This window comes from Pipistrellus hanaki (genome assembly GCF_964339955.1).
Source record: "Pipistrellus hanaki genome assembly, chromosome: 3".
NCBI lineage: Eukaryota > Metazoa > Chordata > Mammalia > Chiroptera > Vespertilionidae > Pipistrellus > Pipistrellus hanaki.
In genome coordinates this window covers 168,109,723-168,135,021 of record NC_140505.1, presented here as the reverse complement: position 1 = coordinate 168,135,021, position 25,299 = coordinate 168,109,723, and the positions used below count along the sequence as shown (strand labels likewise).

Genomic DNA, 25,299 nt, shown 5'->3' with positions numbered 1-25,299 from the left:
CATTGACATTGTCATGAGTTGATGATCTAGCATCATCCTAAACCAGTGGTCAGCAAACTGTGGCTTGTAAGCCACATGCGGCTCTCTGGACCCTTGAGTGTGGCTCTTCTATAAAATACCATGTGCGGGCTTACATGTACAGTGTGATTGAAACTTCGTGGCCCATGCGCAGAAGTAGGTTTTTGGGCTGGGCGAGTCTGTTTTGAAGAAGTGGCATTATGACACTCAAGGGGCCAAAGAGCCTCATGTGGCTCATAAGGCACGGTTTGCCAACCACAGTCCTAAACAGATGATCCTCCATCTGATGTACTGACAGGTCAACAGTAGTTTTCTTATATCACAGAATCTACATCATTTACCTGATTTTATGTTATCACATAGGCATTTTATCATCTCACATAATTATTAGTAAAAAGAAGGTGACTACAATACTATATAAAGAAGAGCTAACATGCTAATTAGACTAAACAGCAGGATGACTGTCCAGATGAAGCCAGGGCTGAGAGGGCCAAGGTAGCCCGGGCTACGAGGGCAGAACCCCTTGCGTGAATTTTGTGCATTGGGCCTCTAGAATGACAAGATATTTAGAGAGAGAAAGAAACCATTTTCACAAAACTTTCATTACAGTGTATCATTGTCTTTTATTATTAGTTATTATTGTTAATTTTTCACTGTGCCTAATTTACACATTAAACTTTATCATAGGTATCCTATATAATAAAGACGTCATATGCAAATTGACCATCACTCCAACACACAATATGGCCGTCCCTATGTGGTCAAAGATGGCTGCCCCTATGTGGACATAAGATGTCCAGCAGAAGAGGGCAGTTATGGGTGATCAGGCCAGCATATACAAAATAACCACTGTGGTTTTATTTCAGAAATGCAAGGTTGGCTTAACATTTAAAACAAATAAAGGTAGTTTTTCTCATAAACATTATACAGAGAAAACATTTATCATTTCAACTGACGCAAAAATAATAAAAATGTAACATCATTATAAAAATATGTTAGAATAATAGCAATATTATGAAATTGCTTTTATATGAGAAAGGTCTGATAAAAAAAAAACACTTTAAAACAAACCTCATACTTAAGGATGAAATATTTAAATATTGTCCCACAAAATAGAGGATACTGCCCAAACCGTTTGGCTCAGTGGATAGAGCATAGGGCTGTGGACTGAAAGGTCCCAGGTTTGATTCTGGTCAAGGGCATGTACCATAGTGGAGGGTGTGCAAGAGGCAGCTGATCGATATTTCTCTCTCATCAATGTTTCTAACTTTCTATCCCTCGCTCTTTCTCTCTGTAAAAAATCAATATTTTTAAAAAGAAAAGAAATATTTTTAAAAAATAGAGGATACATACAGCACTTTTACTATCCTTACTATTCAACATTGGAAATAAAACTGTAACCTATGAAAATAAGTCAAGAAAGAAAATAATTATACCAGGAATGAAGAAATAAAATAACTCTTCATATATACTATGCGGAAGAACGTATATTTGAAATGATAGGATTAATAGAAAAATCAATAGCAAACCTCAACTGCATTTATGTTTAAAACAGCAAAAATTACTAAAGAAATTTTTAAATAAGTATACCATTTACAAAATCATAACTATAGAAGAATCATATTTCTTTGACTTCAACATAGAAAAGTTTTAAACATAGTAGAGAAATTAAAGAAAGCCTAATAAAGCATGATATTGATTGGAAGAATCAATATTGTAAAATGAGATCTTCATAAATTATTTAAAGTTTAAATGCAGTCTCTAACATAACCTTAAGTTGTTTTTTTTTAACAGCTGCACTGAGGTTTAATTTACAAAGCAAAAGAAAAAAAAAATCATCCATGTAGAGTATATATGTTAGTGATTTTTAGTATATTCAATCGAGTTTGCAACTATCACTACTAACCAAATTTAGAAAGTGCCCGGCCCCCAAAAGTAACAGTGTACAATTAGCATCGTTTGTTATTCCTATCTCCCTTCAACGTTTGGCAACCACTAACCTACTTTCTGCCTCTGTGGGTTGGCCTATTCTTGATAACTCGTATAACATGACTCACACAACATAAGATCTTTTGGAAATGTTGAATGCCACAAATATAACGTTGACCAAAACACATCAGACACTAAAATCAATGAATATATGCACTTTCGAATGTGTATGTTATTGTCCAAAAATTGGTATAGAAAATTATTTCATTATTAGAACAAGTGATATAATTCATTTGAAGATATATGCAATCATAATGTTATTTCCATTTTATGAAAATAAAGTTACCTGAGAGAATCCAAACTCAGGCGTTTTAACTCTGAAGCTTATGCTTACAGCTAAATATTTTCGAAGCTCCACAACTCCATGATGTGAGGCCATATGGATTTAGCATAGCACAGCCACCTTTACCAGATGATAAGTCTTTTATTCTGTAATGGAGAAAAATGTATTTTTTTGTTGTTATTGTGTGGGGCCAATCTATGAAGCAATAAATAGCATTTCCCATGTAACTGCAATCAGAAAATATTTTGAAAATGGGTAATGATATTTTTCATAGAATATTAGTAAGAGTTGGTTATTAGGAAAATTAGTCATTCTTTAAATTTATATCAACATTTCATCAACTTTGACAATCATTCTTCATGTGTATAATTCAACTTAAACAAAACATCAATAATACTCTTCAGAATTTTTCTTTTTTGAATTTTCCTTTTATATAGCATTTAAAACTTACTCTAGTTTGAAAGTTGAACCATTTATCAACATCCAAGGATGATTACTGCTGGTACGAAAAACTCCAATCCATGATGGAGGAAATATGGAACTCAGAAACTCCTACACCAAAATAAATAATTTTTATTTAAATAATAATCATGAAAGTTTATCTTTTTAAAGCAAGTATGGTATTCTCTCAAAAAAATCCTTCATTTTTAGAACAAAATAAGATTGTTTTATCCTAATCTGACACTAAATAAATATGAAGACTTTTTATTAAAGATATATTAAAAATACTTTTCATATTTTCAAAAACTTTCAGCAATGTTTATACATTTGATTTAAAATTAACCCAAATATTTATGTTTAAAGGTCTCATTCTTCTTAAGTTAATTAAAAAAATTCTGATTCATGTAAATTAGTAGTTACCCAGGTTGACAAAACTAACATAACAGAGCTTTAAATAAGTTTCCAAATACTTAAAGTATTTAATACCTGACTAAATTAATGTTATTTTCTACTATTCCTCAGATATCAGGATTTTTTTTTTTAAAGAAGGGATTGTAATTAAGAAAATAAATGACATGAAAGTGGAAGGAAGGAAGGAAGGAAGGAAGGAAGGAAGGAAGGAAGGAAGGAAGGAAGGAAGGAAGGAAGGAGAGAGAGAGAGAGAGAGAGAGAGAGAGAGAGAGAGAGAGAGAGAGAGAGAAAGAGAGAAAGAGGAAGGGAGAGAGAGAAGGAGGAAGGGAGAGAGGAAGGGAGGGAGGGAAGGAAAGAGGAAGGAAGGAGGAAGGGTGAGAGGGAAGGAGGAAGGAAGGAAGGAAGGAAGGAAGGAAGGAAGGAAGGAAGGAAGGAAGGAAGGAAGGAAGGAAGGAAGGGAGGGAGGGAGGGAGGGAGGAGGGAGGGGGGAGGGGGGAGGGGGGAGGGGGGAGGGAGGGAGGGAGGAAAAGAGACAGGGAAAAAGATTCTCTGTGTCTCACAACATTCTTTAAACAGATAAAGCCCAACTTGACCTGTTTCTGTGTTGATGGAATCCAGTGGTCCAGGTGTCAGAGACTCATTTCCCTGCTAATTAGAACCATAAATTCTGGAACTAATTAATGAGAGACATGAGTAAAGGAGAGCCCTGAAAGGTGAAATGAGAAAGAGTAAAAGGTTCGGTACTCCAGGATTAGGAAACACAGAGTGACAGGGTATCTTATATCCTACCCAACAGCAGGAAGTATTTGCAATAGCCAACCTAGAAAGAGGACATGGCTCAAGGAAGCCATTCCTCCTCTGTGCTGCAGAGGAATCTTGCCCCGCAACAGCAGGCAAGCCTAGGAGAGTGATCCACTAGGACCCTGCTGAAAGGCAACCAGAGAAACCAGGGCAGGCCAGGCAGAGGTGGGACCAGCGAAAAGGAGCCAGTGACTAAGACTAACGGACCCAGCAAGGCTCTTTATTCTGGAGGCCATGAGACTCACGTCCCCAGTGAACGACAACAGAGAGAATGGATTTTAAAATGTCACAGTCACGTAACTCAGCAGTGAAAATGAACAAACTGCAGATAAATGCAAGATAGATGAAATGCAACAACATCATATGGGAGTCAGAAGAAACAGGAAGAAAATATGTTACTGGATGATTTCATTTCTATGAGTTTCAAAAACAAGCAAAGAGACTCTATAATATTAAAGGTCAGCACAGTGGGTAAGTGATAGGGCAGGAGAGATGATGAGAGAATACACAGGAGCAGGGCTGCTAAGGAGCTCAAACTCTATTTTGTGATCTGATTTGCAATTATATGGTTCCATTGCCCTTGCAATCCATGTGTTCAATTATTTGTTTAGTATCCTTGATAGAAGGTAAAATTAAATGGCAAAGTTTGTTTTAGAAATCAAGCACTTATAGAAGCAGTTTTCTATAAAAAGCAAGATTGGAGATTAGTAATATAAAAATAAAAAATAGTATGAAGTCAAAGTGGAATTTTATATAGACTTTAAATAACTACAACTATGTACAAAAATGTGAATTCTATAAATATACTATTGACTGAAATAAGCCCTAAATAAAGTATATGAAATGTTTAACATCTTACCTTTTCTTCTTCATTATCTATGTAAAGCAGAGTAGAGTTCTTAGAAGCACAGGCCTGCAAACTCTCATTCCATGTTTTATTTTCAGTGTTAATGTAATAGCAATTGTTGGAATATCTAAACCACTCCAGTGGACAATGATCACAATGATGTGCTAAAGGAAGATTATAAATTACTATCCAAGAGCAATTTGAAGTTTTAAAAATAAAAATTTACTTACACACTTACATAGATATAAATACATAGGTACATAATATACCTGTGCATCTGGCTGGCACATAAAAAACAAAACACTCTCATACACTCACTCACAGAAAAAGGTCAGCCAGATATTCCCTAATTTATGTGCCCATATAATGCAAACACAGAAACAAAAATATCCACTCTATACATGTCCTAAGGTTGATGAATGAAACTACTTTTTAAGAATGGTGAAATTACTTGTCTTTTATTATATTATAGCAGTAGGAAATTTAAGCCAAACAGCAACAATAGGTGTGGGAATTTAAAATTAATATTTCTTCATAATGTTGCAAAAGAAGGAACACTCTCTTATACTAATTATTTATGAAAATTTATTGCTCATATTATAATTTATGTTCTCCCCATAAAAGGGTCTATTGTCATTTTTGCCCAGCTTAGTATAGAAACAAAATATAAACTTTGCTAGTATCAGAACTTTGAAAATCATATTTACCTTTCTGGATCCTTGTTATTTGGGAATAATTGTTCTTCTCCAGTTTACCAATATCTTCAAAAACTAAAAAGTAATTAATATAATTAAAACATAACACTTTTTGGTTTTGGCTTGAAGTCTTTTTAAATATTGTCTATGATGAGAATTATCTGTTAACAAAATTGATTTTACTAAGAAAAAAGAATAAAGTAATACAGACTTAGGAAGAAATATTTTAAAAGCATATGGGAACAAACTATACCATCACTTATAGTATTGACTTACCCAATATAAATAATTAATTTGCACTTCTCAATAAGGACTTTTGTATTCCTATAAAGTATATGTTTAAGTTATGAAGTCAGAATATATAAATATTTGTAAAATATTTTCTACAAGTCATTCTATCTCTATGCACTTGACAAATTCAGCATAGCACATTTATCTAAATGTAGACATTAAAATTAGAATTCTGTTCTGTAATACCGTATTATGAAATCCTTAGAACAATTAGATTCTTTAAAATTATGTCTCCTTGAAATCTTCCAAAAACTTACAAGGCATAAAATGTATCGCTCTCACTACACTGTACATCAAGATAAGGCAGATAACTCCCAGGACACAAGCAAAGACCTTCTCTGGAGGTGATGGTGAATCTGCAGGAAGAGAAAGGAGAGATGGAGACATTATTTTGACAATTTACATATAAGAGAACCCACAGGCACAGTGAATCATATAAAGTTGAACCCCAAAACTATATCTACCAGTGGAATCTTCCTCTCAGATGAACCATTTCATTTTCACAATTCTCCATAAGTTGTTGGTTAAAGACCGCACCTTACAACAATGCCTGAATGAAATTAGCCCTCAGATTTCATTTCAGAATACTGTGTTCCAACTTCAAGCTCTGGCCCTTGCAAATGAAAAAACGTGAGCTAATTCCCTACTCCTTTGCACACCTCTGTATCTCAGTTGCACCTCCTAGAACCTTTATACCGTGTGTCTAATAAATGTGTCACCTTTGTTTTAGTCAACCCTGTAATTCCATGGAAGATCTTGAAAAGCACTGGGAAGTTTATTCCCACATAGAATACTTACTGTTCAGTTGATACAAAGGAGCTTCTCACTCCCTTACCTTTCACTTGCTGTCTCCTGAAGTCCTTAGCCAGATTCATTTCTGAGTCATTTTCTTGTTGGACATCCATCTCTGAGGCTGAGTAATGACAGGATGGTGTTTATGGTAACAGTACTTAAGTATTTAACAAATGATGTGAACAATGACAAGACCCCAAGGAGAGCCTTTGGGGGTGGAGTGTGAGATAAGTAACAGTACTCACTTTGCCTTTGCCCAAAGTGAAATCTTGTTCTAACTTACGTAGAGATTTAAATGTGCTTCATGATAGAATAATAGTTCTTAAAATGATATTCTGTGTTTGGCATAATATTATTGGTTGAAGCAATGATAATAAGTTATTGAAGAGTAAAGAAATTCAGAATAATGATATCATTATTAAAGTCAGAGTCCACTGAAGCATTTTAATACAGTTAAAATAACTTTGAAAATTTACATGTTATATAGAAATTGATGCCCTAATTCTTATGCCAATTTTTAATTCAGTAATGAACATATTGAGTCTTTTAAATTTGGGTGAATACTAGTATTAGAATACTTTTCTGTGAGAAATTAATTTTATTTAGTAACTTACATTTATTTATTAAAAGGGCAAATATCAAGTGATGTTTTAAATAATTTTGGAGTTCTGAGAAATCATTATAATTTAAGAAAATATATTATTGCTGAAAAATACTAATGACATACTAAAAGTGTCCAAAACTTACAAATAAGAAAAGCAATAGAACATTAAAAGAATTTTAAAAATACTAACTTTACACAAGTAACTTACAATTTATTTAACGGTTAAGATATGAAACCATAAAATGACTAAGAAATATCTATGTCATTTATGGAGGAACATTGTTGGTGCAAAATTCCAGAAAGATCCTATGGCTATCAAAGTCAGCGAAGGTGACTTTAGTGTGTAGGCAAATGTAATAAATCTGATAATTTATTCAATTATTCAGTCAATGGGCTTTGCAATCAGTAAGATCTAGAATAAATTCTGGCTTTGAACCTTTAAAAGTTATTTAGTGTTTAACAACCTAGCTTACTAATCTAAGGTGGGAATAAAAATATGTTAAGATACAATGCAAATAAAGATAACACTCAATCTGACATTTATTAACCCTCAATATGTCACTTGTTTTAATTATTTTAACACAATTGCCTTGTTACTATTTCTGATTCTTATCAGACAATGAAAACATAATTCATTAGACAGGAGTCTTATCAGTGTGGCATATTTTTGCATGTGTTGTTCAATTTCTAAAAGTATCTTGATTATTTATAATTAAGCTTAAATATTCAACAACAAACATTTTTAAAAGTTTAAATAAGCATTTTACCAAGACTACTAAATCCTGATTTTTATTGCAAGTCACACTGATTTTATTTAATTGAAGTGTATGTATGAGGAATTATGTTTTACCTTCACAACTTGATGAATTCTTGTCAAAAATCTATTTTTAAAATCTGGGATAAATATGAAATAATATACATTTATAATTATATCTATTAATTACAAAATACTATGGAATTTCATGAAAGTTATACTGATTTTCAAGCCCAAATATACATGTATGTATGCTCTTTAGTAATTTTATACAGGCAAAAATTTGAATATTTTAAAATAGCTACCAACACATTTCATGTTTTACTCTTTTCTCCTAAATTGTATAAATAAGAATGCCAATGTTTTCTTTTATTTGGTTGTATGTGAATTGTACTTCAGTAATACCACATCTAGCATTTGCAATTTCCCATTAAATGAACTGGGCCAGTAGAGAGACAGGAGAGTAGACACACATACCTCTGGGAGCCAGAAAGTTATGAATCCTTAGTGAGAGGCCAGGTCACTCCTGCAAACAAACAATGTCTGTGATGTCCACAGACTGTCCTGTGAAGACTGGGAGTGAATCAAAACTAGAAAGGAAAAAAAAGTAGATTTCTCATCTCTGTGTCACTTAGAGTTTGAACAGGAAATTCTTACACTTGGGCAAATCTGAAGGTGATTTATCTCATCACACATCTTCCTAGTATAGGAGACTTTGGTCTTTTAATGCGTCACTTGGTTTGTCCATTGGGAAATGCCTCTGAGAAATTATTCTCATATTCTAAAAGATTTCTAGGACTAAAGACTTGAACCCTCACCATGTTAGCTTATTTCATCTTAACATCACGAAATCTTAGGCCTTGTGAGAGAATCTCAGATGTTTAAGTTCTACTCTCAGACAAGGTTGCAAAATAATGGCCTCACCTCATTTTACTTTATACTCATTATGTTATTTTAATTAGAATAAATCTAAAACCATAATTTCATTAACAATAGCTACTTAATGATGTTTGTCACTAATGTTCTGAAGAATTACTACATTTTCAACATATAGTAACTGTTAACAAATATTTATTCTCAAATCTATCTTCTTACCCTGTTGCTTTTAAAATTGCTGTATTTAATTTTATTATTTACATATTAAAAATGTAAATTTTCCTGATAATAATAAATATCTGTGAAGGATAAGATAGTAAGCAACACTGAACTATACCATAGTGTATAGAATTGAAATATTAAATTAATACTCATATTGTTGATTAATTCATATTCAAATTATAATTAGTAGTTTGTATTTTCATAGAAATATTTGTTTTAAATGACAAACCCCCAAGACTAACTATGTAGGAAGAAAACAAATGTAATTTTTTAAAATTTCACTTGATCATAACTGTTGTGGTAGAAATAGTAGACATTGAAAACACATGTTAAGTGACACATGAACATTAGAAGAAATCAAACATTACATTTAAATTATCTAGTGTGCATCAGATAGAATTTTTTTATCTTTCTCATATTACATCATGAAAAGAGGAAACGTTTATTTTCATTAGTAAGTAAATTAAAACTGGGATTACCACATGATCCAGCAATCTCATATCTGAATGTGCATCCAAAGACACAAAACAATTATTTTATAATTTTTAATTTATTTATTGATTTTCAAAATAGAGAAGGGAAAGAGATTAAATAAATAGATAGATAATAGGAAGAATTAAACTTATTTGATTCTTTTTTAAGATTTTTAATTCATTTACTTATTTAAATTTTTTTACAGTTTAAACTTTTTAATTAATTGACAGAATTGTGCATCTATTACAAAAAAAAAAAAAAAAAAAAAAACAGCATCCAAAAAACGGAAAAGCATTGTTAGATTTTTTTTTTTCTTCATTAAGATATTACATATGTGTCCTTATTTCCCCATTGACTCTTTCTCCCACCCACCCACCCCAATCATGCCTTCACCCCCCTGGTGTCTGTGTCCATTGGTTAGGCTTATATGCATGCATACAAGTCCTTTGGTTTATCCATCCTTTTACCACCACCCTCCCCTAGCTTCCCTCTGAGGTTTGAAAGTCTGATCGATGCTTCTCTGTCTCTGGGTCTGTTTTGTTCAGCAGTTTATGTTGTTCATCATATTCCACAAATGAGTGAGACCATATATGCAGCCTGACCAGGGATCAACCAGTAACCTTGGTGTACAGGGACCATGCTCTAAACCAGTGGTTGGCAAACTCATTAGTCAACAGAGCCAAATATCAACAGTGCAGCGATTGAAATTCCTTCTGAGAGCCACATTTTTTTAACTTAAACTTCTTCTAACGCCACTTCTTCAAAATAGACTCGCGCAGGCTGTAGTATTTTGTGGAAAAGCCACACTCAAGGGACCAAAGACCCGCATGTAGCTCGTGAGCCACAGTTTGCCGCACACGGCTCTAACCTATTGAGATATCCACTCAGATCAACGCAATTATTGGCAGAGATATCTGTGCTCCCATGTTCACTGACGCGCATTCACCGTGGTTAATGTTTGAAAGCAACCGAGGTGTCTTCAATGGATGGACGGATAAAGAAAATATCACACACACAGAGGGTGATTATTCACGCAGGAGAAAAAGAGATTTCTGCGATTTGTCATAGGAATGAACCTGAAGGCAGTTTGCTCAGTGAAACAAGCTAAACAGAGAAAGTAAAAATACTGTATGGTATAATTTATTGTATATGTAGAATTAAAAAAAAATATGAAATTCATTAAAAAGTGGTTGCCAGAAGTTGGAGTTGCAGAAATTAGGTTTGTAAAAAAGTAGAAACTTCCAGTTATAAGATGAATAAAGCCTAACCATCTAAACTCTTACAGGAGGACAAAAGTCAATAACATTGTATTTAAGAGTTGAAATTTACTAAGAGGTAGAACTTAAGTATTCTCAACCAAAGGTAAAAAAGGTAACAAAATAAACCACATATTATAAACATTCCCTTTGAGAGGCACCCTTGCTGAAAATTTGAAAAATTCTAAAAGAAAATTCTATAAATTTTTTAAAATCTATTTTTATTGATTTTTTTACAGAGAGGAAGAGAGGGATAGAGAGTCAGAAACATTGATGAGAGAAAATCATCGATCAGTTGCATCTTGCACACCCCCTACTGGGGATGTGCCCGAAACCAAGTTACATGCCCTTGACATGAATCGAACCTGGGACCCTTCAGTCCCCAGGCCAACGCTCTATCCACTGAGCAAAACCGGTTTTGGCAAATTCTATAAATTGATAGTTACAACATTGTCATGGGGATATAAAGCCTAGGGAATATAGTCCATAATATTGAAATCTTATATAATAAAAACCCAGTGAACATAATGGCATAACAAGAAAAAAAAAAACAATGAGAGACCAGAACCACCTCTGCCCCTTGCAGGGCTGGCCCCGCTCCCCAGCAGGCACTTAGAAGTGATCGGGTATGCAGGCTAGCAGTTGGGGGCAATGAGGCAGGTAGGCAGAGCCCCAGGATCAATGCCTCAAAGAGGGAGACCCAGGCCACAGCTCCTGGGAGGGATGCTGGGTGGCTGCAACAGGAGGTGCTGGCGGCGTGGACACTGCAGGGCAGGGCTGGCACCACAGCTGCTCCTGAGCAGGCATGGCACCTGCAGCCTGGCCCAGACCCCAGGGTCACAGCCTCTCCCCATGGCTTCTGCAGGGCTGGACTGCCACTCCTCCTGCTATGATGCCTGGGCAGATCCCAGATCCTTCCATGACTTCAGGCTCTTGGGCAGGGCTCAGCTCCCTGACTGGACTCCCAAGCTCAGCCCTGACTGCAGAGGAGCTGAAATACCCTGACATCCACAACACGGGGGTGTGATCGCCCCTTTGCACTTCCTGAAGGTGAATCTGGGCAAGAGGCCTCAACCTGTGAAAAGTGAGCTACATGAGGGAGAGGAGTGGAGGAGAAGGTGCTGGGGAAGAGACAGCCCAATGCTGGAACAAGAAGAAGGAGGTTCTGCAACAGGAATCTGAGTGGCTGGAGCTCATGAATGTGGAGCTGAAAACCCAGATGGAGGAGCTAAAGCAGGAGTGGCAGCAGTTCATCCCGATGCTCAATTTCCCCACCTGCATCTTCAGGGCCTACAGCATTAAGACCCCCAACTCAGAAGGCAACCCACTGCTGGAGCAGCTGGAGAAGTGATCATGGCCGGGAGGAGGAGGAGGAGCAGGAGGAGGAAGAGGAGGAGGAGGAATAAGAGGAGGAGGAAGAAGAGGAAGAGGAGGATGAAGAGGAGGAGGAGGAGGAGGAGGAGGAGGAGGAGGAGGAGGAGGAGGAGGAGGAAGGAAGAGGAAGAGGAGGAAAGAGGAGGAAAGAGGAGGACCCAGAGGGCTCTTCCTTGCTGCATGAAAACTCTTCAGTGAGGCTCAGCACAGCCAGCATCAGCCAGGCTTTTTTGTGTGAAACTGAAATCAGCCACACTAGTGGAAGAAACCCAAGCTGATGAAACCCAGCACCAAGCACTGAAACCATAAAGAGTGCTGAGGAGAGGCTGTTCTGCCTACAGCCTGGCTTGCAGGAGGCAGAACAGAGGCTCTGGGCTGGATAGATGCCCAAGAGGCAGCTGTGGGCACTTCTCTGGCCTCTGCCGGGGCACCCACCCAAGGGACCTGCGACCAGCCAGGAAAAGCCATGAGTTGCAACCAAAATTAGGCTGAGTATGGGTCTCAGAGTGAAACTGCCATCTGCCTGCCCCCAGCCCTGACCCTGACCCTGACCCTGACCCTGATCCAGATGCAAGGCTGGAAAAGGGCACAGTGCCAGGCCCTGCTGTACCCACTCGCCCTGGTCCAGCTCAGTCTTGCCCAGAGTGGCAGCCTGGGCGCACCTTCACTAGCCCTGCTGGAGTTTCTGTGGGCCTGAGGCATGGGTGCCCTTCCAAAGCACATACTAACTGAACGTTTACAGACTGGCTGTCCTGAGGGCTTTTAACTGCACATGCTTTTTATACTTTATTTTTAATGATTTTTACAAAAAAAAAAAAAAAGATTTTATACAAGCAACATATACATGGATTTCTACAATCACTCAACATGATACAGTATAAATATGCTATGGTTTCTTTGTTAGGAACAGATATTCAGCAGTTATGGCCATTGTGTGTAAGTACTGTAGTCTCTGGGTGTTGGGGGTGGTAGGAGCAGGTGCTGTGCATTTCCATCCTGGTATACCCTTCATAACAATTCTGCATCTCTCCGTAAACATTCCTCTTACTTAAAATAAAATAAAAAAGAAAGAGGGAGGCCCAGGCCACCGGCCGGTGACACTGTGGCAAGTGTGCAGCTGGCCAGCGATCGCCCAGCAGAGGGAGGCCCAGGCCAATCAAGCCACCTGCAGAGGAAGGCGACCAGTGTCAGGGGAGGGAGGGAGTAGGGCTGCACAGATGTCACATAGTGGCAGCAGCGGGGACAGGTCCATCTGCCTGCAGCTGGGAGAAGGAAAGCCCCAAGAGTCCCTGAAATCAGGTCAGGCCTAAGGAATCTACCCGGATTGTGAGAGGGTGCAGGCCTGGCTGAGGGACCTCTCCGAGTGCACAAATTTTCATGCACTGGGCCTCTAGTAACTGTATATGGTTCTCAATACTTTGAACCAGTGGTCAGCAAAATCATTAGTCAACAGCGACCGCTGTCGTCTCCACACGCCTCAGAGGCCAGCAGCCAGACCCTTGTCATGGGCGCTGGGCTGGGGGCTTAAGTCCAAACTGCAGCTTCACCCCAGAGCATCTGCAAGAGGCTGAGGACAAGGTGGGACCATCCCCCACCCCTGTCGCAATTTTCCCACCCTGCCCCCAGCCAATTGGTGCCTGCACTCATAGTCCAGGAGTTTATATGGTTTAACATAACAAAATGCTTAGCACAGGGGTTGGTGAAGGACAATTGCTCAGTATGTGGTAGCTTTGCACTCATAGTCACAGAGTGGCCAGGGGCATAAACACGAACCTATAGGCTAGGAGTGGCCTGGGTCATGATGCTCCTGGAACCTAGGTCACTCCTCACTTGCATATACAAATTAACTACCATCTTTATTGGGTTAATTTACATGCCCACTCTAATTGGATGGTAGTGTAGTGGAGGTACAGTCAATTTGCACGTGTCTCTTTTATTAGATAGCATTAGTTTTGGGGGAATGTATATTTTGTCCCTCTGACCACTATGAGAAGAGTATACTTTGTAGACAATTAAAAAGGTTGGCCATGTTACTTGTTTTGATAATATAGTGTGATCTGGGAAGTAACAGTTTATGAATTCTGAGTTCAGGCATCAAGAAGCATATTTCGGCTAGACATGCTGAGAGTTGCTCATCACTGCTATGAAGTTATGTACCAGGTAGTCCACTGTTCAGAGAATAAAATATTAAAAACAAAGATATGAGCTTTATCTGTGGTCTTGAGCTGAGTCCATACATACCCAGTCTACATCACCTGAAAACCAACCAAACCACAATAGGGGAAATGAGAAATAAATGAATAAAATAAAAGTTATTTTTTAAATGTCAAAGCAACTTCAGCAATTAGATACAAATTAACTTTGAATGTTGACACATTTTCTCTATGTAAACCTAAGGAAAAAATGTACAGAACATAAAGACAACATCTATGTCCAAAAAAATAAATGTATATAACTATTAATTCATTTTGCAATTATTAAGTGAGTGCAGGATCTCTACGACCTGTAATGGAATTATAGCAAAAATATCTCCAAATGATTGTGTCAAATTACTATGGTTCATCCCACATTCTGTCAATAACTAACTCTTTGATTCACACAGATATTGTATCCTTTTAATTTTCGTTTTCTTCATTACTTAACACGTGATAACACTTGATTGCGTCCATCAAACATGCTTCTAATGCATGTTTTTAAGTAATTAAGAGTGTCAGAAGGAGAGACAGAGAATTTAATAAAACAAGGTACCTTCCAAAATATCTAAAATCCAGTAGAAAAACAAAACAGACATGTAAAATATAGCAAAGGACTCTGATTATTATCCAGTGAAACCACCAGTCTGCATCCAAAAAAAGATGAATCTAATGATTGACATTGCTGCACCAAATTAGATTTAGAAGATATATGTGTTGGGTCCATATTCTGAATGAGTGGGACATATTTAAATGGCTTTTCTATGGAAATCTTGGGGTTGTGACATAATAAATAACCTTGAGTGTCGATTAAGAATGTATTTCTCTGGGCTCCAAATCTATGTTTACTGCCCTTGGTGAGTGAATGGTGCTAGGTCTTCTGCACCTTTTCTTCCGTGTCAGCTCACCTGATGTTTTCCTGGTAAAAGGCACCAGAGAGGCGTGCCAGAGAAAGGGCCCTTCTTCCTGGCTTCACGGTGTGTTCTCACTTTTTGCTAGAGATGTGGTTAACAGCTGAGAGCATGCAGGAAGCTCCTGAGGTGCTCGACCTCCAGCAAGTGTTTGTAGCTGGTCACAGCTCTCTCTCCTCCAGCCTCTGCCTCCTGACCTGTGGCAGGGAGGCCTTCCTGCTTGTTAGTCATGACTTGAGGTCCATCCTCAGCAGTGTGGGCCAGCAGACTTGGAACTGCTCTGTCCTAGCACAGCCCAGTGAGCATTCCTGCCATAAAGCTTTCTGCAGTGACACTGTCTTCAATGAAGTCTAAAACCTGGCACCCGTGTGATTTTCTTTTATTCCCCTCTCCTCAGGCTCTCGCCAGCAAGTAGGTAATAATAACCTTGAATCAAACTTTCCCGAGTTTTTTCGCTCCTGACTCAACACACATATACACCTTGTAACCCTGGGATGGTCAGCCCCCATTTGGAACATTTAAAGGCTAGGTCAAGTACATTAATTTGAAAATATTTGCTCAATTATTGATGTGATTGGAGACTTAGAAATAACAGTTTTGGGGTTTTTTATTATTAATTTCAGAGATGAAGGGAGAGGGAGAGAGAAATAGGAACATCAATGATGAGAGAGAATCATTGATTGGTTGTCTCCTGCACGCCCCCCACTGGGGATCAAGCCAGCAACCTGGGGCATGTGCTGTTGACCAGAATCAAACCCAGGATCCTTCAGTCCAAAGGCTGACACTCCAAACCAGGAAGGGCAGAAATAACAGTTCTTGATATTATGATTCATAATATGTACATGATTTATTTTACTGAATATCAGAAGTTTAAAAGTGTACAATATGTAACTGGATAGATAGATAGATAGATAGATAGATAGATAGATAGATAGATTTAAAAATAAATTTGTAATACCAAGGGTGAAACATCAAATTAACTATAGACTTTGAAATAGAAGTTTAAAATGATTTTAGAGAGAGGAATAGAAAGATAGAAAGATCGATGAGAGGGGAAATTGACAGGCTGCCTCCTACACACCTCCTAATAGGGATTGAGCCTGCAACCCAGCATATTCCCTGATTAAGAACTGAACCATTGACTTCTCGGTGCATGGGATGATGCTCAATTGCTGATCCATGGCAGTCAGGCCAAACTATGGACTTTAAGTGCTATGAAGAGTCAAAGTACAATATGTACCAGGGTGGTGAGTGATGTTGATAAAAGGGAGGCTCTGGCCGAAACCAGTTTGGCTCAGTGGATAGAGCCTTGGCCTGTGGACCAAAAAGTTCCCAGGTTCGATTCCGGTCAGGGATTCCAGTACATTGGTTCGATTCCGGTACATTGGTTGGGGGCACATCCCAGGTACAGGGTGTGCAGGAGGCAGCTGGTCGATGTATCTCTCCCATCGATGTTTCTAGCTCTCTCTCTCTCTCCCTTTCTCTCTGTGAAAAATCAATAAAATATATTTTTTTTAAAGGGGGGGTGGTGGGAGGGAGGCTCTGCTTGGGTGGGAACAGAGGAATAAGGGAAATCCCAATAACTTCCTCTTAATTTTGTTGTGAGCCTAAAGCTGATCTCAAAATAATATCTTAAAAAATAGTTCTACAAAAATAATTGCGGTGCTTTTAAAGAAACTAGAAATGTATTATTTTTAGATGGTGCAGATACCATTGTACTAGATTTAGCTAAGCTAATGTGGCTGGTGCTTACAAACATAGTTGTTATTTTGTAAACAGGATTCAGAAGAGAGCATGTGTTTGTCAAGCCTTGCAAATGTACAATTCTTAGGAAATCCTGACATTATTGCAGATCTGAAATACAGAAATAATATATCATTAGTGTGATCATATATAACTTCATATTTTAATGAGTAAACTCTTTACAGTAATATTTACATATCTAAATCTGAACACCTCTTACAATTTTTCAGCAGAAACATTTAGTTTATGGTAAACACTGGATTTAATGGACAAAATTTCAGGTTTGTATATAATATGTGAAATTAACACCTTGCTAATTTTTAAATGTTTTAAAAAAAGGTTTAGCCCTTAGTAGTTTGGTGCAGTGGATAGAGCGTCGACCTGCAGACTGAAGAGTCCCAGGTTCGATTCCAGTCAAGGGCATGTACTTTGGTTGCAGGTACATCCCCAGTAAGGGTTATGCAGGAGGCAACTGATCAATGTTTCTCTCTCATCCATGTTTCTAACTATATCTCTCTCTTCCTCTCTGTACAAAATCAATAAAATATACTTTTAAAAATCAATGAAAATATATTTTTTTAAAGTTTACTTATAATTATATTAAGAGATTATTTTTTTTGTTTTTAATCACCTTTTTTTTTTAAATTTAGCAACAGGGCCATATGTTGGGGAAAAACAATGTAGTAATTTTACTGACATGAATAAATATTACATATTTACTACTAGAGTCTAAATATTTAAATCCAAGTGTCAAAGCTCATAAACAATGTACTGCTAATGGTTAGCACATGATCACAAACCTCAACTGTGGTAACTGGTGCTGTTGCCCTGAGGCCAGACTCTGCAGCAGTTTTACAGCCTGAGGGCTGAAGCAACACCCCAGCCAAGCACATTTGTTCCCAGGCCATGACTGGTGAATGCATACATTTACTAAACCTTTTCAGTATAAAATTTAAATTATAGTAGCACATACAGAAAGCTTTCCTGTGAAATGAAACTTTTCGTATATACTTCATTTTAATTACACAAGTGTGTCATCATAAGTACAAACAGGTGAACTAATTGGTCAATTTTTGAACATATATATTTGTAAAACCTACTTTCTAACATAATGGCTTTTGGCTCTAGTGGGTAGCTCCTTGCCTGAGTTAGTATGCTCTACCAAAGTTTCACTGTATTTATGTAATCGTTCATGCATTGATGTTCATTTCTAAGATTAATTTCTGACTTAAAGCACAAAGATATAAAATATATACGTTCTCAAGAAACCTACAGTTTGGAAGAGAAAGCTGAGCCATTTTGCCACACCAATAGATTATTATTGTCTCTCTGGTAGGGTTGAATCCATGAATATTTAACAAAAATATTCAAAAATTTCTATGAGAGATAAAAATGTTTATGAGAAATTAGGTAATTGATTTCATACAAAGAACTAAGTTGGTCCCTGGCTGGAGGAGGAGAAGGGAAACGAGGAGGCAGGGTGACTGCAATTAGTGAATAAACTACCACTTGTGTCTCGCATATCAGGAATTGTCGTGACCCCACCCAGCTGGCCCACCATATCCAACATCCAGAAGATCCCACACTCTCCCGTGGAAACAGAGAGGTCTTTGAATCCACTTGAAACACCTCAACATTCATGTGAATTGAGGCAACAGCTGCAACAGAAGCAGCAGCATCCTAACAAACTTGCCAAAGGAACAGAAAAGTATAGAAAAAAAAAGGAAAACAAAAAAAACATATAATATTAATTGATGCAGAAAAAGTATCTGATAAAATCCAACAGCCAATTTTGATAAAAAGTCTTTTAGGGCCATAGATGACAAACCTACAGCCAACATCATACTAAATGGCCAAAAACTGAAACCATTTCCCTTAAGAACAGGAAAAAGACAAGGATAACCGACTTCACCACTCTGATTCAGCTTAGTACCGGAAGTCCTAGCTATAGCAATCAGACAGGAAGGAATAAAAGGCATCCAAATTGGAAAAGAAGGAGTAAAGCTGTCATTATCTGCAGATTATATGATACTGTACATAGAAACCCTTAAGGCTCCACTAAAAGACTACTAGATTTAATAAATGAATTTGGCAACATAGCAGAATACAAAACTAACACCCAGAAATCTATGTCATTTTCATACACCAAAATGAACTCACAGAAAGGGAAACTTTAAAAAAAAAAATCCCATTTATCATTGGAACAAACAAACAAACAACAACAACAAAAGGTACGTACGAATAAACTAAACAAGGAGGTAAAAGACCTATACTCAGAAAACTACAGGACATTAAAAACAAAAAAAGAGAGAGATAGAGGACCCAAACCAGTTTGGCTCAGTGGATAGAACATCGGCCTGCAGACTGTATGGTCTCAGGATAAATTTCTATCAAGAGCATGTACCTTGTTTGCGGGCACATCCCCAGAAGGGATTGTGCAGGAGGCAGCTGATCAAAGTTTCTCTCTCATCAATGTTTCTAACTCTCTATGCCTCTCCCTTCCTCTCTGTAAAATATTAATACTTTTTTTAAAGAGAGATAGAGGAAAATATAACAAGTGAAAGAAGATACTGTATTCATGGATTGGTAGAACCAACACCGTTAAAATGTCCATACTATACAAAGCGATCTATAGATTGAATGAAATCCCTAATAAAACAGTGTATTTCACAGATCTAGAAAAATGCTTCAAAAACTTATATGGAAAGAAGAAAAGATCCCAAATAGCCACAGCAATCTTGAGAGAGAATAACAAAGTCGGAGGAATCACAATACTAGATATTAAATTATACTACAAAGCCACTGTAATCAAAACAGCCTGGTAGTGGCACAAGAATAGGAATATACATCAATGGAGCATAATGGTGAACCTAGAAATTGACCCAAACCATTATCCTCAATTAATATTTAACAAAGGAGGCAAGAGCATACAATGGATTAAAGAGCATACAATTGAGTAACGACAACCTCTTCAATAAATGATATGGAGAAAATTGGACAGGTACATGCAAAATCAAAATGCAACTAGACCACCAGTTTACACCATACACAGGAATAAACTCAAAATAAATGAAAGACTTAAGTGTAAGTTGTTGAACCATAAAATCTTAGAAGAATCCACAGGCAGCAAAATCTTGGATATCTCACATAGCAAAATGTTTGTGGATACATCTCTAGAGCAAGAGTTACTAATGATAAGTAAATAAATGGGACTACATAAAAATAAAAGGCTTCTGTACAGCAAAAAAAAAAAAAAAAAAAAAAAAAAAAAAAAAAAACGCCAACAAAATTAAAAGGGAGCCCACAGCATGGGGGAATATATTTGCTACTGATACATCTGATAAAACGTTAATATACAAATTATATAAGGAACTTAAATAACTTAGCAAAAGGAAAACAAACAAACCAATTGAAAATGGACAAAGGACCTAAAAAGGCACTTCTGCAAAGTTGACATACAGAAGGCCAAGGACAAGTAAAAAACTGTTCAAAGTTACTAATCATCAGAGAGATGCAAATTTAAATGACAGTGAAGTATCACCTCATACCTTTCAGAATGACTACCATCAACAAAGCAACAAATGACAAGCTGCTGGTGAGAATATGGAGAAAAGGGAACCCTAGTACACTGCTGGTGGGAATGCAGACTGGTGCAACCACTATGGAAAATAGTATGGAGTTTGCTCAAAAAGTTAAAAATTGCACTGACATTTGGCCCAGTGATCCCACTTCTGGGAATATATCCTAAGAAACCCTAAACACCTATCAGAAAAAATGTATGCATCTCTATGTTCATAGCAGTGCAATTTACAACAGTTAAGATGTGGAAACAGCTCAAGTGCCCATCAATAGATGGGTGGATTTAAAAGGCATGGTATATTCACACCATGGAATACTATGCCAGAGTACAAAGAAAGGATTTCTTACTCTTTGAGACAGCATGGAAGACCTGGAAAGTATTATGTTAAGCAAAAGAAGCCAGTGAGAAAGATAAGTATCATAAGATCTCACTCATATGTGGAATCAAATGAACAAAATTAAATGATGAACAAAACAGACCCAAAATATAGAAGCATAGATTTGACTGATGAATCTTAGAGGGAAGGCTGTGGTAGGTAGGTGGAGAGGGAGAGATTAACTGAGAAACTTATATGCATATATGCATAACACATGGGCACAGACAATGGTCTGCTGAAGGCCTGGAAGTGGGGGTACGGTGGTGGGAGTCAATGGGGGAGAAGACAAGGGGGAGATCTGTAACACTTTCAACAATGAAAATAAATTAAAAAGTGAAAAGAGTTTGGATCTCTGCCCGCCACCCCCAGTGAACAGTGTCAAAGGAAAATACAGAAGGATCACTTAGTTAATGTTGAGTTCACATCATTGACAAACTTTCTGAAGGTCCAGAGGCAAGCTGATGAGAAATAGAAAGAGTTTGCTGCTCCAGTGGGAGACAGTTCCGGAGAATTTGGTAGATTTTCCTGAGGAAAGCTCAGAAGAAAAGAATCTTATATCCTGGGAAAGCCAAAGTCCACCTCAGGAGCAGGTGCAGGATGAGGAAATTAGGAAGGATGACCTTTGCCTTGCTCATGAGAGTCTTCTGTTAGGTAATTTGAAGCTGATATTATGGATATAAAGGACCTATTAAAAGATTTGTGCATGCCAAAACTGGTTTGACTCAGTGGATAGAGCGTTGATTTGCGGACTGAAAGGTCCCAGGTTCGATTCCAGGCATGGGCATGTACATTGGTTGAGGAAACATCCCTAGAGGGGGTTGTGCAGGAGGCAGTTGGTCGATATATCTCTCTCATCGATGTTTCTAGCTCTCTATCCTCCTCCCTTTCTCTCAATTAAATATCAATAAAATGTATTTTTTTTAAAAAAGATTTGTGCATGATAATTCATGAGCAAGGAGATGTGATAGATAGCATAGAAATCAAAGTTGAAAGTGCAAGAGTGCATGTCCAACAAGCCAACCAACAACTGTCAAGAGCAGCAGAATATCAGAGAAAAGGATTCCTGCATGTTGCTGTGCAATGCCCAAGCCATTAAAGAAGTATAGAAACCTACAAGTGGCAAGCAATGAAGAATGGAACAAAACTCTTAACCTTTATATTTTAAGTGACTATATTATAATTATTTTGCCTCTGGTTTTAATTTGTATGTTGGATTTTGGATGCAGGTTTCAGTAAAAATAAACAATGAGAATAATTTTTGGGCAATTTAAAAAAAGATTTTTCAGTTACAATTGATATCCAGTATTGTTTTGGTTTCAGGTGTACGATTTGTTGATTAGGCTCATGTATACATTTTGAGGTGAACACCCCACTGGGTCTGCTACCCATCTGACACCACGCATGCTTATTAGAATACTAGAGGCCCAGTGCACAAAATTCGTGTAAAGAGGGTTTCCTCAGTCCGGCCTGCAACCTCTCCAATATGGGACCACTCAGGGGATGTCCTATTGCCCGTTTAGGCACAAAACTGGCAGTCAGACATCCCTCTCACAATCTGGGATGACTGGCTCCAGCCTCCTCACCTGCCTGCCTGCCTGATAACCCCTAACTCCTCTGCTTCCTAGCCTGATTGCCTTGACCTTGCCCCCCTACCGGTCTGATCACCACTATCTTGCCCCCTGCCAGCCTAATCACTGCAACCTTGCCTTCCCCCCAAAAGCCAGATCACCCCTAACATCTCTACATACCTGCCTGATTGCCCCTAAGTGCCCTCCCTGGCTGGCCTGGCCACCACCAACTGTCCTCTCTTGCAGTCATTGTCCCTGCCAACTGCCATCCCCTGCAGGCCTGGTCCCCCCTCCAACTGTCTACGCCTGCAGACCTGGTCACTCCCAACTACCCTCCCCTGCAGGCCTGGTTGCCTCTAAATGCCCTCCTCTACCAGCTTGGTTGCCCCCTACTGTCCTCCCTGTAGTTCTGGTCACCAACTTCCCTGCTCTGCTAGCCTGGTCACCCCTAAATTCCTTCCCCTGCAGGCCTGATTGCCGCCAACTGCACTCCCCTACTGGCCATCTTGTGGTGGCTATCTTGTGTCCACATGGGGGCAGCCATCTTTGACCACATGGAGGAGGCCATCTTGTGTGTTGAAGTACGGTCAATTTGCATATTACCCTTATATTAGATAGCATGGGTCATTTAAGTTTTTAATTTATGTGCACAATCACGATACCTTCAGTTTCCTTGATTTATAGTAAAATCAAGTAGCAAAGTTTGCATTAGAAAAAAGCATTTATAGATTCATGGTTCTGTATAAAATAAAATGGAAACATTTAAATCTTACCATTTCTTCTTCATTATCTATGTAGAGCAGGCTAGAGTTCTTAGAAGCACAGGCCTTTAAACTCTCATTCCATGTTTTTTTTTCAGGACTAATGTAATAGCAATTGTTGGAATATGTCAACCACTCCTTTGGACAATGTCCACAATGATATGCTAAAAAAAGATTATAAAATTTTATCAAAAACAATTTAAAATTTAAAAAATGAAAATTAATTTACATATTTGCCTAGTATAGACACATTTGTGCAATACATATAAAAGAAAACACACTCACAGAGAAGGGTTAGTCTCTTGTTTCCTGGTTTATGTCCCATATTAAGCAAACACACAAACAAAAGTATCCACTCTCTACATGTCGTGAATGACAATGAAGAAAACCACGTTTTTAGAATCCTAAAATTATCTTTGAGCCCATCTGCAACAATGAGTATGATGATCTTAAATGAATATTTTTTCATATTGTTGCATAAGAAAACACTTTTCTATAATCATTATTTATGAGCATTTATTGCCAGGTATTATAATTTATGTCCCCATTCCATAAGAGCTATTATTTTTGACTACCTAATCTTAGAGATAAAGTATAAACTAAACTAATATCAGCACTGAGAAAATAATTATGTACCTTTCTGGATCCTGATTTTTAAGGAAGAATTATTCTGTTCCAGCGGAGCATTAGCTGTGGGGGAAAAAGTAATTCTTATAAAAATCAATCTTAATCTAACTACATCATAATACTTCTGTTTCTTACATTTAATTTGTTTTATTATCTAGGATTAGAACTATCTGGAATAAAGTTTAGTTACCAATGAAAATTAATGTAGTAATGATAATTTTGAGGAAAAACGTTTTGAAAGTCTAGAGAACTACATCACTCACAGTATTTGGATAAACAATCTCAAAAAATAATTTGTATTTCTCAATAAGATATCCTAAAGCATGCCTTACATTATAAATGTGGTCATATATATGTACATATATTTATAAAATACTCTCTAAAATCGTTCTGATATTTATACCTTGGACAATTTCAGAATTACCATTTTTCACTTAATCTAAATGCATACTTTAAGATAAAAGTTCTATTCTATAACACTATGAAGTATTCAGAGGCCCTGATGAATATAAAAATGAAACATTCTGTATAACCTTACAAAAATGTATTTACAGAGCATAATAGGGATTGTCACCACAGCGGACATCAGGACAAGACAAATGACTCCTAGGGTCCCAGCAATGAGTTTCTCTAAAGGTGATGGTGAAACTGCAGGAAGAGAAAAGGAAACACTTAGAAAGGAGAAAGAGACCATTTGTTTAGACAGTTTACGTACAGAGAATCAAATACATAAACTTGGACACTAAGCCCATCCCTACCACTGTAATCTTTCTCTCAGAATATGCTATTGCATGTTTAGGAAATAGAATGCTCCATGAGTTAGTACTGGTCAAAGACTACATCTTCAACAATACTTGAATAAAATTAGCCCTCTGCTTTTGTCTTAGAATACTGTATTCCAACTTTAAGCGCTGGTTCTCACAAATGAAAAAAAATATGCGAGCTAATGTCCTACTTTCCCCCACATCGCTGCACCCCAGCTGCACACACTAGAACAGATAGACTGTGTGTCTATTGAATGCGTTACCTTTGCAGTAGTCCTTCTTGTCCCTCCCTTGAAGATCCCGGGAAGCATTTCCAAGAGTTAAGTCTGCGTAGGTTATTTCCTGCTCAGTTACTGGAGTGCAGCTTTGAGTGCCCTTAGGTTTCCTTTGCTGTATCTTGGCGGACTTGGCCAAATTCAGATCTGCATAGGTTACACTTTGGTTATTCATCTCTGCAGCTGAGTGGCATTTGAGTCTGTGCTCTAACTTAAGTGTCCTTACAAATAGGTGACATAAGCAATAATGCGATCTCTAATACAGTAAAACTGGGCGGGGTAAAGGGTAGTAGGGCTCATTTCCTTGTTGAAAAAACTAAAGTTCTGATTTTAAATTTGTTAGATCTTTAAACAAGTGCTTCATGGTAGATGTT

The 25,299-nt window shown here is 37.5% G+C and overlaps 1 protein-coding gene, 1 long non-coding RNA gene and 1 pseudogene across 3 annotated transcripts; 1 reads left to right on the top strand and 2 right to left on the bottom strand.

The window, feature by feature from the left end:
- Positions 1–6,036: 6,036 nt before the first annotated feature.
- Positions 6,037–8,453, bottom strand: LOC311619398. The gene is made up of 3 exons (XR_014794495.1): positions 8,404–8,453; positions 6,612–6,689; positions 6,037–6,132 (listed from the first exon to the last, which is right to left on the bottom strand). It is a non-coding gene; the product is annotated as an uncharacterized lncRNA (long non-coding RNA).
- Positions 8,454–11,625: 3,172 nt separating this feature from the next.
- On the top strand, positions 11,626–12,105 carry LOC311619394 (jun dimerization protein 2-like; annotated as a pseudogene). Its single transcript has one exon. The product of its transcript is annotated as a jun dimerization protein 2-like (transcript).
- A 3,633-nt stretch (positions 12,106–15,738) lies between these two features.
- On the bottom strand, positions 15,739–25,100 carry LOC311619758 (NKG2-A/NKG2-B type II integral membrane protein-like; the record flags this gene model as incomplete). Its single annotated transcript, XM_084878284.1, has 5 exons — positions 15,739–17,085; positions 18,248–18,351; positions 23,272–23,423; positions 23,896–23,949; positions 24,914–25,100. The coding sequence occupies 5 exons, from the start codon at positions 25,098–25,100 to the stop codon at positions 16,965–16,967; spliced, it is 618 nt and encodes a 205-aa protein (XP_084734410.1). The 3' UTR covers positions 15,739–16,964.
- Between the last annotated feature and the right edge of the window lie 199 nt (positions 25,101–25,299).